Source organism: Coloeus monedula, assembly GCF_965178545.1.
Source record: "Coloeus monedula genome assembly, chromosome: 18".
Classification (NCBI taxonomy): Eukaryota; Metazoa; Chordata; class Aves; order Passeriformes; family Corvidae; genus Coloeus; species Coloeus monedula.
Window position 1 is genome coordinate 6,113,547 of NC_138798.1, and position 15,687 is coordinate 6,129,233.

Below are 15,687 nucleotides of genomic sequence, written 5' to 3' on the forward strand. Positions count from 1 at the left end.
GCTCGGTTTGCTGTACGGAGCCCTCACGGCGCTGCCCCTCACGGCGCTGCCCCTCACGGCGCTGCCCCTCACGGCGCTGCCCCTCACGGCGCTGCCCCTCACGGCGCTGCCCCTCACGGCGCTGCCCCTCACGGCGCTGCCCCTCACGGCGCTGCCCCTCACGGCGCTGCCCCTCACGGCGCTGCCCCTCACGGCGCTGCCCCTCACGGCGCTGCCCCTCACGGCGCTGCCCCTCACGGCGCTGCCCCTCACGGCGCTGCCCCTCACGGCGCTGCCCCTCACGGCGCTGCCCCTCACGGCGTCCCGCTGCCTTCGCCCTTCCCGCCGTGTCCCCGCGCGGCCGCCGTACCCGGCGCACGTGTGTGTTCCGCGCGGCGGCGTCGCTCCGCAGCGCCCGTGTAAGTGGCGGCGGCGGCGGGCGCGGGGCTGAGGGCGGCGGCCGCGGCCTCTCCCGCCCGGCGGATCCGGGGACGATGCTGCGGTGGGGGCTCAGGGTCGTGAGCTGCGGCCTCTCCGTCCCGGGGAGCGCGGCGTGCGCCGGGCCGTGGCGGCGGCAGCGCAGCGTGGGTACCGCTGGGCCCTGCCGCATCCCGCCCTGCTCTGGGAACGGGCCGGGCCGGGTGGGCCCATCGCCACTCGCCCTGCCGGCCTTCCCAGCCGGCCCGCCGGGTGTCCAGGCAGCGCAGGCCCTGCCTTCCTTCTCCAGAGAATGGTGACACGGTCTAGGGGGAGGGACAGTGGTGCTCGCCCTTCCTGCCTCCGACTTGTTCATGTGCTGCCCCTTTCTGGGCCCCGAGGGATGGAGCTGTCGCTTTCTGCCCGAGTTTCATGCCATTCATGCTCATCCCATCTGCGGTTGTTTTCCTGCAGGTTCTTAAAATGGCTGAGGATTTAAGAGCAGCGGTTTCCAGCCAGACAAAGAGACTCAACAGCAGCAGCGAGGTGATTCAAAGGCTGGAAGAGAACGGGCATCAAAACAAAAGGTTGAAGGGTAATGCGGATGAGGAAGATGCAGAGGATCAGAATAAGAAGTCACCCAAAAGGAAGATTGTGCTCTTGATGGCATATTCTGGGAAAGGCTACCATGGGATGCAAGTATGTAGTTTGGCAAAGCAACATATCCAGCCTGTTTTTTGTTTTGGAGTCTGTTAGGTTTATAACTGTAGTCACAGTACCTGTGTAGGGAAACAGTTGAGCATTTGCAGTGTGAAAAGCTGGGGCAGGAACAGTGTATGGATGGATTCAAATGGCTCGGTAGTAACTTAATTTTAAAAAGTCAGTGGTGCATCTCTGATGATTGTAGGGACTGTGCTTTGTCATGGCACCAGACCTGCCCGTGCAGGGTGGTCTGTGACACAGAGCTGGCAGCGAGGGTGATCCTGCTCCATCTGCTGCTCCTCTCCACGTACTGCAAGCTCCATACACTTAAGGAATACTTCAGAAGCTCCAAGGAATGACTGACAATCTTGCACACGGACAGGGAAGGGAGCCTTTTCTGTTTGTACATCAAAGGAGGTTTGTTCACCAGCAGTAAAACCTCATGCTTACAGGCACATCAGGTGAACTGAGCAGAAGAACCCAATCTAATTTCTAGAAGCAGAATTTGCAAAGGCTGGGTTTGGAGCAGCAGCTGTTAACTTGCAGGCGCTGGGACAGTATTTCATTGGTGCTCTTTCATGCAGTTGAAGGAATTGTCAAAAAACTCCAGAAGTGTTGCACAGTGAAGTCAGAAATGGGCCTTTATTTGCCGTAACAGTAACAGCTAAATAAGGATGATGTTTTATTAACACTCCCTGGTAAAATACAGTTAGTTTTGGTAGAGAATGGCAGTGCTCTTTAGGCTGTGAAGGGAAGATTTTTAAAGAATTTCGCAACAATGTGTGATTAACAAATTTGCTGTCTTCAGTTACCCAATTACTACTATTTGTTCTATTCCTTATTTTTGCTACATATTGCCTCTTAGAGAAATGTGGGATCTTCACAGTTCAAGACAATTGAAGATGACTTAGTCTCTGCCCTTGTTCAGTCAGGATGCATCCCAGAAAACCACGGGGAAGATATGAAGAAGATGTCTTTCCAGCGGTGTGCTCGAACAGATAAGGTACATTGGGTAGGGGCTGTACTCTCCTAAACTCTGGGGTTTGCACACCACTGCTACTGGGATGGACTGGTAAAGCATTGTCCAGAGGGAGATCCAGCAGCAAGTGCTACTCACAGTGAATGTGGCTTGAAACTTCTCCTTTTGTCCACTGTTAAACTAAAGTACAAGCAAATAAACTTGTTATTCAGCTATTTCAATTCTGCAGGTGCTATCCCAGAGCTTCCAAAGTACGTAATTATGTGGGGTTTTGTGTTCTATGGTTTTTACAGGGTGTGTCTGCAGCTGGGCAGATTGTATCACTGAAGGTCAGGCTAAGAGATGACATCTTAGAAAAGATCAATAATCATCTTCCTTCTCACATCAGAATTCTGGGTAAGAGTACTGAAATGGGCAGAGAAAATGTTTTCAAGAGAAGCTTTCTCCTGCAGAAGGTCTCTCCCTTACCATTATAATTTTACTTACAAGTGGTTTAGTTTAACATGCTTCTGTTAGCTTAAAATTGGTGTTCTCTTAAATCTATTTTTTGTTTGTGTTTTACTTAAAAAATATTCCTGTTGGTAGGAGCGAGATCACAATCAGTCTGTAACCTACTGATTGAAAAACCTAATGTCACTTTTAAATCCAGGCCTGAAGAGAGTCACTGGGGGATTCAATTCCAAGAACAAATGTGATGCCAGAACCTACTCCTACATGCTGCCAACATTTGCCTTTGCCCATAAGGACCATGTTGTGCAGGAAGAGCTTTATCGGCTGGACACAGAGACCCTTGAAAGGGTCAATAAACTGCTGGCCTGCTACAAAGGGACACACAACTTCCACAACTTCACGTCCCAGAAGGGCCCCAGGGACCCCAGTGCCAAGCGGTACATCATGGAGATGTACTGTGGAGAGCCCTTTGTCAGGGAAAATATGGAATTTGCCGTGATCAAAGTGAAAGGTCAGAGTTTCATGATGCACCAGATCAGGAAGATGATTGGGCTGGTGATAGCAATTGTGAAAGGTTATGCTGCTGAATCCATCATGGAACGCAGCTGGGGAGAGGAGAAGGTCGACGTCCCCAAAGCCCCAGGACTTGGGCTGGTTTTGGAGAAAGTACACTTTGAAAAATACAACAGGCGTTTTGGGAATGATGGGCTGCATGAGCCACTGGAGTGGACAGAGGAGGAGGAGAAGATTGCTATTTTCAAAGAGCAGTACATCTATCCTACCATTATCAACACGGAAAGGGAGGAGAAATCCATGGCAAACTGGCTAAATACCCTCCCCATTCACGACTTCAACTCGTCTGCTGTTGAGATGCAAACCAGCAACAAAAATTCAAAGGTAATGACTGAAGCCATTATTTTACAAATGGAAGCTGTCAAGTTGAAGAAACGTCTCTTCCCTTTGTAACGTTCTTGTTTTCCATGAATGTGCTGCGGAAGATGACAGTCATCTGGAGTGTGAAGTGTGTATAATCTTTTCTATCTTTGTGCACTTGATGAACTTGATGAGCAGTGGAATGAACTGTACAAAGAAGTGTTTTCGCAGGGTTTTACTGGGAGCAGTTGATGAGGGAGGAAGGAAAGCTTTAAGCACAAGCAATTTGCATAATCATAAACTGGCAACAAATTATGGACACATTGCCAGCCTTTGGGAGTCTAGGTTTCAGGATTGCTTTAAATACCTGATGGCTTTTTGTATTCTCTGATTTTGGGCTAATTCTCGTTTTGTGTAATTCCCTGTTACCAGATAAGGTTTGGGATTAGGGAAATTTAGGACCAGCTCTTTTAAATAAATCTGCCATGAGCTCGTAATAGGGCCATTAGATCAGCTACTGAATAACTGGGATATTGTGGAATTGGATTTGTGGCAACAGCAGCTCCTGTGAGCTGTAAGGTGCAATACAACAAAGGTGTAGAATACACTTTCAGCAAAATGGAAATTTCAGTTAAAGGCTGGCATGTCCTTGAGGGATGAATGATGGACAGGGCTAAAACTTTTTTGCAGTTGAACTCAGAAGAGAATAGTGACCTTTTTTCATATAACAGAGTCCTTAAAATTAGCTTTATTTTGTGTAGCAGGTGGAGAATATTAGGTTTAATGATGTCTCTGCCTTTTTTTTTTGCTTGAGTTCAAGAGTTTCAACACATAACATAAAACTTACAGCCTTGTTGAATAGCACAAGCAGGATACCATAAATTTCTCAGGGTTATTTTTTCTGAGTTCTGGAGCAGTGGGAGGGGTGTTTGTGACAGGAGGTCACGGCAAAAGCCACGTTAGCTTGGTTCAGTGAGACCCAAAGAGACCTTGTGGCTCGGAGTCCTTCACCTGGTGATGTTGGCAGCACTTGGTGCTGCCAGGTTCCCAATCCCTGCCATGTTCCTGGCAAGATGCAGGTTCTGCTCCCTGCAGATAGACCTGACCAAGTTTGGGTTTGGCTTCACAGTTAGCACAAGCTGTGTGGGAAGGATAAATAAGGCATGATATGACAGACTCTGCTGAGGTTTTGCAGGCTGTTTGCATTTCAGTGAGCTGTGCTTGCTGGTATGAAGTCAACTGTGTGAGTGTCTTGGCATTTGTTTTGTAGTAAGATATTAAACTGCCAATGTTAAATTTGTGGGATTTGGTGTTTTCAGCAAGTGGTGGTGAGGGAAAGAAAAAGGAGTAACTAAAGACATGTGGTCTGTAGACATATACCATGCTAGCTTCTCTTTATAAAAATACTTTGATATCAGTCATATCAGTTAAAATACTTACTTAAAAAAATACATAAACCCCCCAAATTAATTGCACCATATTGACCTACTCCTGAAGGAGTGGCTCGCAGAGAAGATCTCTGACTTCCAACTTCCTTGTAAGTTTCTAAGTTTGTAGTTTTTCTTTAGTACTACTTTGTGCAAGTGACTTCACTTTTAAACAAGTGTTAGTGAGCCCTGGCATATCTTCAATACAGGTTGGACATAAATTCTCTGCAGCAGACAAAATTCTCAAATCTGGCTTTAGACAATGTAACAAAGGTAGCTTTTGAGGGACTTGCGTAAAAAACCAGTTAACTTGTCTCACCTGCATTTATTTTAAATATCAGCATTTCATGTTGCTATCCCACTTTTATGTTTCCCACATACTGCAGGTTGTAATTATGGAGTTGTAAATTTAAGTGAGAAGAAATTTCCTCTGCTGGCAATTGTAATCCAATGTGCTTTTTTTGCTACAAGAAAGCATAATTTGCCACCAGAAATTTACTACAATAGAGGGTCTAAGACATGAAGTTGGGGTCCAGGACTATTTTCTTATACTTTTTGAGAATTTTAAAGCCAGTATCTTTGATTTAGGTTGGTCTGTGGGTGTAAATGCAGTACTGATAAACCATTTCCCATTTTTCTTTGCAGAAGAGCAGCGATCCCGAAGGCAGTGATGGTTGTGGCGATGATTCTGACTGAGCCAGCAAGTGGCTGGATGTGCCTTGCTGCTTGCACTTCCCTTTGTCTACGAAAAAGTGGCCTTTCTAAATCCAAGAATCCAGTGAAGCAGGAGTTTGGGTGCTTGCAAAACAAGAACTGGGTGCCCAGGAGAAATTGGGTGGGGAAGACAGTGCAGCAGAAAAACCAGAAGCTTTTTATACCACTGATCGATTCACCTGACTGATATACTTGAAAACAGTGTAGTGAGAAAGCAGCTTCCTAAAAGAATCTTGAAATGCAGGATATCTTAACTGCTATTTGAATAATGTTTTAATTATGTTTACTTGGAAAATAGTATTTTAAATATATATCATCTCTACATAAAGGTGGGGCAAATCATTTTAATATACTCTTCTATTATTAAGTTACGACTTCATGAGCTTTTGGGGTTTTTTTTAATCATTTATCTTTACTTAAACTGAATCTCTAAGCACCATTAAGCTTATTTTCTATGTTATCCATGGTTTTCCTATGGAATAACATAAATGACCCTGAGATTAACTCAGTTCGTTAGTGTGGTGCTAAAAATACCAGGGTTGTGGATTCAATCCCTTTATGGGCCATTCTCTTCGGAGTTGGACTTAGTGATTCTTGTGGGTCCCTTCCAACTCAGAATACTCTGTGATTTAGACACGATGGGTTAGGAGCTCATTATTGTGCTGACTGCTGTGAACTCTTGTGGTATTGAAACAAATTTCTGTGCTTTCTAGAGCTTTTCAGGTCGAAAAGAAATGATGCCCTACTCAGTGAGAGGGCTTCAGTTTGGAATGGGCTGAACCATCCATTCCAAGATGAGACCTTTTCTGTGGAAGGTGTCATCCTCCCAGCATTGCCCTCGTGCTTGGGCAGGTTCAAGGATATAAATCCACAGCTCCATGTGTAGTTGGGCCTTCTCTGCCTGAGGTGTAACCCGGAAATCCTCTTGAGCCATCTGCAGGATCCAGAGTTGAATCGGCTTGGCATGTGTGAAAGAAATGGTGCTGAATTCTTCTGGGCTTTAATCAAGCCTGGATGTGTGAACTCTTCAATCCCATCAAGCTGCTCAGAATGAGGAACGTGTGCAATGATATGGGAAGCACATGTCTGAGCACTGCCATCCTCTGGGAATCAATTTTAATTTTCTGTGTTTCCAGGAATTGTGTACTCTGGAGTTCATGCTCCTTTTTCCCATCAGTGGTTTAACTTCTGGTTCTTGTTTCCAACTCACCGTGGAGGTGGCAGAAGAAATGACACCCTCCTGCCTCACCAGCCTGCAGAACACTACTGAAGGGTTGGAACAAGGCTCCAAGCATTTGGATATTGGCACAAAGGCTTGATACACTTCCCTAGCTGAGTCTGTGTGGAGACTTGCTTTGTAATATGGGACTTACTGAAAATAATGAGCCAACTCTTCATTCTCACATTTAGTGGTATTTGGCCAAAGCCTTTAATTTTATGGTTCCTTCTGGAATTATTCTTTTGGTTTTGCAGGGGTTTTTTTTGGGTTGGTGAGGATTTTGGGAGATTTATTTGAGGCACAGCTGTCCTTTAAAAAAGGATTCCCATGTTCATTTTATCTGCATTTTCTTTAGAGCTTTATATTTTATCATGAAGGTGTTGCTCGATTTTATGAGAGAAAGTGTGTAGAAGTGCTCTGGAGAGGGTCTCTGCCTAGATTTTTATTTATATCCCTTGCTAGTCCATAATATTGACCCACCCTGCATTATCTTCTATCCAAAGCTCCATCTTTCTATGCCTTTCAATCTGAAAAAATATTACCTTTATCTGCTTATAATAAAGGCACCAAAGCTGTGATATGCACCACAGTTGAAACCGAGGAGAAAATTTATTTGGAGAGAGAAAAAACCATTAACAACAATAGTAATAATAACTACTTAAAGGTCGCGGCTCCCCCCTCTGTGCGGGTGGGGAGTGCTCCCCCCCCTTCCCGGTGAGAGGCGAATGGTATCGCCGAGCGCCCGGAGGGGCGGGGCCGCCCGAGGGCGGGGCGAGGGGCGGCCGTGAGGGGGCGCTGCGGCGGAGCGCGGCGGGGCCGGGGCGTGAGGGGAGCGCGGGGGCGGGCCCGGGGATCAGGGGGTGGCACGGGGGGTGCGGGTGGTACGGGGCGGCACAGGGTGTGCGGAGATGGTAGGGGTGTGCGGAGCGGGCCTGGGTGTGCAGAGCGGGTCAGAGTGTGCGGGGGTGGCACAGGGTGTGCGGGGATGGTAGGGGTGTGCAGAGCGGGTCAGAGTGTGCGGGGGTGGCACAGGGGGTGCGGGTGGTACGGGGTGGCACAGGGTGTGCGGAGCGGGTCGGGGTGTGCAGAGCGGGTCAGAGTGTGCTGGGATGGTAGGGGTGTGTGGGGATGGTAGGGGTGTGCGGAGCGGGTCGGGGTGTGCAGAGCGGGTCAGAGTGTGCGGGGGTGGTGCGGGGACACTATGCGGGTGGTACATGGTGTGCGGAGCGGGTCAGCGTGTGCGGGGGTGGCACGGGGGAGTGCGGAGCGGGGACAGGGGACATCCGCCGGTGGCGGAAGGTTCGTGCCGGTGCGGAGAAACGGGACACGCAGCGATGAGAGGGGCTAGGGCACCGCGCTGCCGGTGCTGGCCGCGCTGCCGAGCCTCGCGTAAGCGCCTGCTCTGTGCCGAGGCAGCGCTGATAGCCCGCGTACCGGGCTGTAATGTCCTTTACAGCACGGACCATCCCTCCCCTCTGCGTTATGGAACGGGAGCTCTGGACCTGGGAGGAGTGACACCAGACATCACCCTCCTGTCACAGCTTCCGTCATCTCCCGTGCGTGTGACAGAACCGGCCTCTCTCCGTGACTGCAGCCCATGAGTCCGTGGGATGGAGAAAGCCTAAAGCTTGACCATCCTGCATCTTCTTCAAAGTACAAACATGCCCAGTCCAGACTCAGGATGTGCTGCAGGAACTCTCCGTGTCTGACTGGTAGAGATAAAGCAACTGGAAAAATCTGTTGGGATGATAAAGAATTCAAGTGGTTAATTTGGGTTAAAAGGTCAGTCAGCTCCCTTCATAGTTGTGCAGGAAGCAAATCTGCAACCATAAAACCCATTCCATAGGAAAATAAAGTGAATGTAAAATTTAAATCAGAGGTAAGAGTGGATAGAGCTTGGGAAGTGGTAGTCCAATGCACTGTTTTATTGATAACGAGATACTTTATTAGGTTAACTTTATTTCAGTTCCAAAATAGTACTTCGCAAAGAGACTCATAATTAGTTCTGACAGCAATTAAAAAAAAAGTCACAAACTTTAAAATAATGCTGATACGTCTAGTGCATATATTAATGACTTATGATTAAGTGTAAGTTTTAAGCTTTGTAATTAAAGATAATTGCTTTAATGAGCTTTTCTGTAATTGTAGCCTTATATCTAATACCAATTGTTACATGTTTTAAAAACCCTCTGGAGAAACTCTTAGAGATCTTAGTAAGTGCTGCACATCTCATTTTCCATGCATTGGGTTTAAATTTGTACCCTCTGAGCCTAATTTGTTGCTTTCCTTAATTAATGTTGTTGCATGAAATTTTTCCCTTTTGGTCATTTGATACCCTGATAGAGATTGGTTGTGTAGTTGTCAACTTTCTGCAGGATGTTGTTAGCAAAGATGTTGTCGGGTTGAGGAGTGGGTAAGTACATCCTAGACTGGCATGCTGATTGAGTCCCATCTTCAGAGCTTTTGGACAGGTGTATTGGGGTGTGGTGCAAAGTTGATTTCACGAGCTATATAACAGGCTGTATTTCCACTTTCTTTGGTTCTCTCTGTCATTTCACTATTTTCTTTACTGAAATTGCAATTTTTAAAAGTCTCTCTGCAGGTGGAATGCCTCCTGTCCTTCAAGTGGCTCAGCAGGTTAGCTAGGAGGAAAACCAACAGCAAAATGGACCAAATTTGTCAAGTTTGCTTAATTCCTTACCCAGTCCACACAGCAGGAACCCAGCTCTGCCTCAGCAGGTACAACCAGCAGGCTGGGATAAGAACCATGTTCGTGTGGTCCCAGCTCCAGTTCCCTCACCACAACAGGTATCACATTTGTATATTAGCTTGCATGGGGAGTTTTGACCTTTGTGTTTTGTGTGGAGACTTTGTGGAGGGCAGAAACTTTTACTTCAACCTGGGGAGAAAGGAGCAAATAATTCCAGTAGTTCTTGCAGATGACTTTGCCAAGCCTGATAATTTGCTTCAGATAGCTCAGCTGGGTATGAATCTTTCTTTACAATAAAACTTCGTGTTCATTTAAATTTAGAATGCTCTGTGGATACCTGTGTCTCTCATTTGGTTTTAATTAGTGCTGCACATATACATGATTTTTCTTGAAGAAAGGAAAGGGGTGAGAAGGAATCAGATACGTTCTCTAGGGAAGTAGCACTTGTTCTTGTAATGAAATCCTAGAAGGAGATTTAATTAAACAGAATCCATTATTTTAAATTTTTATGGGCCATTTTAGAATAAGGGGGGGAGGGGGGAATGACAATGAAAATTTGTGCTGCTTGTGCTGACTTGCCAGCAGTTGCAGGGTGCTTACATGTGTTAATAAAAATGGCAGAAACTAAATGTATTTTTATATGAACTTTTTAGAGAATTTTGGCCATCTGCCATCATCATATTTAAATTCTGTGAAATTTCTCACTGAACCAGCCCTGCACTTCTGATGAGATCTAGGGGTGCTATATTTTAGGAGAAAAAACAAAAGTTCTCAGGATTGAGTACCACTGCATCCCAAGCTTCTCTACTGATTTTTCCTATTACTGCTGCCTCACAAAGTCCTCAGAGACTTTACATAAAGCTGCACAAAATGCATTATTCATTATCTTTTAATAAGGTGCAACTTCAAACACCGTGGAATGTTTCCAAGGACTGAATAATCATTTCTATTGATCATCCATGTAACATTTTAACATTTTTCACAGTGTCTTGGTTTTGTCTTGTGCAGTAGGAAACATGTTTAATTATGTTTACTTAAAGGAAAATTAAATTCTTCAGTGAATATCAGCACTGAGGAAAGAAGGTTTATGGTCTCTGAAACAAACTCCATGAGGTCCCACAGCACAAATCACACCATGATTATCTTTTTGGAAGGAATGCAGTGCATGGCAACTGATTTTTTTTCAAGAAAGAAGATGAAAGATGGTAACTGCCAAGAGAGTAATGTGAAATTGATATTTTCAACCAGAAAAGGATGGGCAGCATTTTCATGGTTAGGATATGATCACTGAGAACCTGAGAGTTTGGGGTTGCCTCTGCACTGTTTATAAACTTTAGACAGTACTCCTAAAGGGATTGTAATTATTTTCTTTCTTTAGAAATATGCTTTTTAGATAGAATTGAGTAAAACCTTAAAATAATTTTATGGTTTGATTTCAGGGTTAGTGTGTCAAGGTGAAAATAGATGGGTCTGGAATGCCAGTTCTACAAAGGCAAATGTTTTAATTAGAAGCATTGAATTATCTGCAGAGCTTGTCATTTGAGGGTGCTGCCCTGTTCGTGACTCCTGGTAACATGAGCATAATGCTCTATTTCCATGGTGTGGGTTGTTGGAACCTTTTAAAGTAACGACAGCTGCTCTCTGCAAAGTCACATGACACCTGGCTCTTCCACGTTCCACTTTAATTCTGCCATCAGCTGTGAGCTTTTTAAACATTCTCAGATACTGTGGTATTATTACCATTATTTTTTTTTAACTGCAGCTGAATAGTAATAAAATATTTCTTTACTTTGTGGTGTTTTTTTTTTTTTCTTTTACTATAACTTGAGCACACAGACTGGTCTCTCTTTGATGTGATTGGAATGGAAAACCGAATTACTTGCTACAAAGCACAAATGCTGCCAAAACTGAAGCTAACTGGAAAGTTTATTGAAGAGATCTCCTGCTCCCCTTGATCATCCAGGCTTAAGCCAGGGAAGCTCAAACTAAATAGGTATGTAGTGTTCAGGTGATTGATTTATTTTTTATTAATTTGTTTTTTTTAAGTAACAGGTGAAAACAGGTCATATTTGTGAGGACTGAGTGGATTCGTTCAGAATTATTTGTTTCTCTTGTTATCCTTTTTTCCCAAACTGATCACTGCCAAAGATTGTATGCCAGTCTTGTGAGGGAAAGAGGAGGGCTTCTTATTCCTTAATGGTTGTTTTCATTTATGAAGGCTCAGTTTTGAGCTTTCCTGCCATGCTCAAGAGTTGAAGTCACTTGTGGTTTTGATCGAACACTGAAAATTACTTCTGGAGTAGAGTTTCCTGAGCAGAATAATTAAATCTTCTCCTTCTAGTTAATTTTAAGTTTAAGATGTACTTGCAAAACACTTAAGATTTTTGGGGGGCAGAGGGGAGGGCAGGGGGAGGAAAAGATGTTAAATTTTGAGCTTGTTTGTTTTTTGCTCTTGAGTCTTCCCTCAGAAGAGAAGTTGGGAGGGTCCAGTTTCGAGTCTTGGAGCAAACGTAATTCTGCTGTAGAGCAATGTAGAGTTAAATCTTACAACAAATTAGCCTGATGTAAGCAGAGTATGGTTAATGAAGCCCAAGACAGATTGTGTGACACGTGGCTGTGACAGGTGACAAGGAGGATGTCCTGCACTAGTGTTATTAGGCCCTTCTGCCAGAAGGGAGCGTAATTAATGTAATTAAGGAATTTAAAGTGATAGCTGAAGTATATATGTAAAACAGAAAAAGAACTCATCCTTTTGCTGTTTAGACATCTTTGGGTTCCTGGAAATAATGTGCACAAAATAGTTATTGTGAAGTCAGCTCTTACAACTGCAGTGGTTTTGAAACCATACCCATAAATAAGGCTTTGCTCCGTTAAGAAGTTTGACCCTTATTAGCATCTTTTGGGGAGTTCTCTTGCTGTCTCCAGGCTCCAAAGATGATTAAGGGATATGGGAGTTCTCTTATGCCCCTTCCATGTAATCCTTCAGAGATGACTGGAGCATCAGAGCATTTGGTGTACTTGAATTTTACAGTATAGTGTGTTTCTTCTGCATGTTGAGAGAAGCAGAATCCCTCCTGCCATATGCTCTTCAGCTGGGTACCTCTTTCAGCTCAGATTACTCACTAAAAATAATATTTTTGCCAGTAGGCATAGAGTAGGAAAGCAGATTTATTTTTCATCACAATACCAAAGCTAACATTTGTCCTTGTATTACAAGTGTCAGCTTTTCTCCTGCTCTCTTCTCTTTTCATAGTCATTCATAGAATTCTTGCGTGAATTAAATTATCCTTATTTTCAACTTTGTTTTTTGCATAAGCTTTATCTGGTCACAATAGATTCAGAAAAGAATTTTGAATTTAAAGGATATCCCAGAAGAAAAAAAGACAGCTAAAGGAACACCTGGACAAACTATACTTCTGGAATGAGCGTCGTTGTTCCAGAACCCCCCTGTATGGCAGAAACCTGTTGGAAACTTGCTCTTGGATCAGTGAAAGAAAAATCTCTCAGCATTGTTCTGCCAGGATTAACAAGTGGTGCTGGACTGGCTTTGCAAATTGCCTTCCATGTTCCAGCACTTCAGAGGTTCTAAGGGTCCATTGCAGGAGCTCATTTTGACACTGAAGCAGCAACAGATTGCCCTGAAGGATGTTATGACCAGGTAATTGAGACAAATCCATGTGCAGTCTTTCATGGATTTGATGGGTGTGTGGTACCCTCCAAACAGGGTATTTAAGTGAACAACTGTAAAATGCTAAATGCTAGATAAGCTGTTTTGTTTTATCCTTTTTGGAGGCTACATTCCTTTATGCTGAACCTATTTGCATCTCAGATGTATAATTTTGGATCATTCTAGGATCTGAAACTCTCAGTAGTTCCATGGCAACTGTTATTAGTTATATAACAATTCTACTTTATTTTGACATATCTTGTATTTGTTGTGTTAATACTGACAAAAAAAAGTACGAAGTGTAGTAAGCTTATCTTGGTAACTTTAGGGATAGTGGCAATTTCCTCTTCAGTGTTTTTGCATTTACTTGATGTCAACATAAAACTTCATGGCCTGATTTACTTTCTATTACATTTAGCCAGGTGCTTTGTGCTGCTTTGCAAATATTACTGGTTTTGAATAGTTAATAGCCCAAGCAGTTAAAACTTAGAATAATGAAGTTTTGATTTGTTTTGCAGAGATCTGTGTGTGTTTCCAGCTGTAGCTGTTGCTCCTCTATGTTTGCATGGAGAAAATCCTCCTTACACATGTACCCATGGAATGAAACTCTTGCAGTTCAGTCTCAAGGAACAGAGATGGTGCAGCATGACTCAGGTATTAAACACCCACCACTGGTTACACCTGTGTGCAGGGGCTTTCTCTAATTGTGAGTGTGACCTGCAGAACCTTCAGGTTCTCCTTTTTTAACTAGGCAAGCTGGAAACTCTGGCTTTGGAAGCTGAAAGTGGAGGGAGAGCAGGTACTGATTTTGACACAGGTGATTGCAATGCTCGACATCCTGGAGCTTTTCCTGAACTTCCATCTCCTCATGTGAGTGGGAGTTAGTGAGTGGTGCTCACAGCTGGCATTATCTGGTAAGAGGATCTCTTACTCAAGCTAGGAGTGAAGAGATGCTCATAGTGAGAGGGAAAATGCTAAAGGAAAGTCTAATACATTTGCAAGATTCATTTGCATAATTTCTTTACTTATTGAAGCAAATTATGTATGTAGCTGCAGCACAAATATGTAATTATATATGAAATATGTCGGTCATATTACTATTTGATGAGGCATCTAGGGTGTTTCCAAGGAGTATGCCACTAGTTATCCTACATTTATGAGCAATTTGTGCTTCAAATGCAGATGTTTTCTTTCACAATAGCCATTTGATTAATTGTTTTTGCTTTCATTATCTGTAGCTATTTACATTGTTAGTACTTTAAGTGTGGTTGGTGTTTTTATGTTGGCAGTTCCTCAGCCTTACTCCAGGGGCTTCTGTTTTTCATGGAGTGCCCTGGCATTGCCTGAGGATAAATTGAAAGTATGCTCCTTTCCCTCCCCAGTAAGATTCTCTGTATCCTCTGGGGCCTACAATTTGAGCAAACATTAACAATATAGTTAAGTTTTTCTTATTTTTTACTCCAAATTGCATTGTTATGCTTTCTGTCAGATGCAGTATAAAACATAAAAGAATACTTTGCCTTAAAGCAACACAAGGCAGCACAACAGAAGGAATTTGATTAGACAACAGACAAGAAAAATGATGGAGCGCTACAGGAATAACAGCTCAGGTGTGCTTAGTCATAGGACATGATGTGATTACTGTAATAGATCTTTAGATTTTTATCTAGCTGACTGCTCCATAAATTAATAGCTTTAATGGTAGACAGATTAATTATGAATTGTATACATCTGTAATGTGGGCAGTCAGATAACTTAAAATGTTTGCATGCTTAATGTAGGTTGGGGAAGTAACAAGAAAGCAATTTTTCCAACCTTCTCACTCTGTTAAGAAAAAGTTTATTTAGAGATGTATCCTTTATTAATGTGAATTTGTACCTAAGTTGCTTGTTTCCCCATTTTAGGAATTCATTAAAAACTTCAACCAAGGCAAGTGATTCTTCTGTGCTGTCCTTTCTTCCCACACTCCTTCCACAGGTGTCAGCCACACAGATGTGATTATTGTTGTCTTCTGTGACATTGATTTAGATCTGCTGATGGACACAAAGACTAAGGGATGGTGTGACAAAATTGCAACAGGCAGAGATACCCACATATACAGGTGACTTTCATGCTAAGAAATAGTTACTGGTGTATTAAAATCAAAAATAGAGAGAAGATGGTTTGGGGTGAAACTAGGATTTTGGGTTGAGGTCATCCTTCTAGTTTAAGTAACTGGTCTTTTAAGATCCCTTCAAAGATTATATAATATTTCTTCCCTTCAGACTAGAGGGAAAATGAAAATCATGTCCTTTCCACACTGCCTCTTCTGTTCGTGTCTTTCCCTCCCACTTCCATCTAAGAAACCATCTGGACTTCTGTGTTAGGAAAACCAAAATAAACGTGGGTGTTTTCAGCTCTTGGTAAACAAGAAATGTCATTCTTGATTATCACTGGATTTTAGATCCACCAGTGATGAGATGCTGTTTGTGTAGTTCTAAGATGTACTTGAAAGCTTCTCCTGAGTGACTGTTTCTTTTCTTGGAAGGATGTCCTGAGAGCACAAGGAAT

The 15,687-nt window shown here is 43.6% G+C and overlaps 2 protein-coding genes across 19 annotated transcripts in view; both read left to right on the forward strand.

Annotated features, from left to right (window-relative positions):
• Positions 1–397: 397 nt before the first annotated feature.
• PUS1 (pseudouridine synthase 1) lies at positions 398–7,331 on the forward strand. 2 transcript variants are annotated; one of them, XM_082293120.1, is made up of 6 exons: positions 398–481; positions 871–1,095; positions 1,964–2,101; positions 2,371–2,473; positions 2,727–3,424; positions 5,473–7,331. In XM_082293120.1, the coding sequence occupies exons 2-6, from the start codon at positions 880–882 to the stop codon at positions 5,521–5,523; spliced, it is 1,206 nt and encodes a 401-aa protein (XP_082149246.1). In that variant the 5' UTR covers positions 398–481; positions 871–879; the 3' UTR covers positions 5,524–7,331. The 2 variants fall into 2 exon arrangements, with proteins under 2 accessions (XP_082149246.1, XP_082149245.1); XM_082293119.1 differs by having other exon boundaries at positions 412–563.
• Positions 7,332–8,050: 719 nt separating this feature from the next.
• The window catches only part of EP400 (E1A binding protein p400), a 57,822-nt gene continuing 50,185 nt past the window's right edge, over positions 8,051–15,687 (forward strand). For 6 of the 17 annotated variants that reach the window (XM_082293353.1, XM_082293344.1, XM_082293350.1 and 3 more), the window contains exons 1-8: positions 8,051–8,542; positions 9,352–9,568; positions 11,300–11,463; positions 12,833–13,128; positions 13,656–13,791; positions 13,889–14,051; positions 14,627–14,747; positions 15,115–15,238. The gene's annotated coding sequence lies outside the window, so the exon portion shown is untranslated. Of the gene's footprint in view, positions 8,543–9,351; positions 9,569–11,299; positions 11,464–12,786; positions 13,129–13,655; positions 13,792–13,888; positions 14,052–14,626; positions 14,748–15,041; positions 15,239–15,687 lie in introns of all 17 variants that reach the window. The other 11 variants (XM_082293346.1, XM_082293355.1, XM_082293354.1 and 8 more) reach the window with 11 other exon arrangements.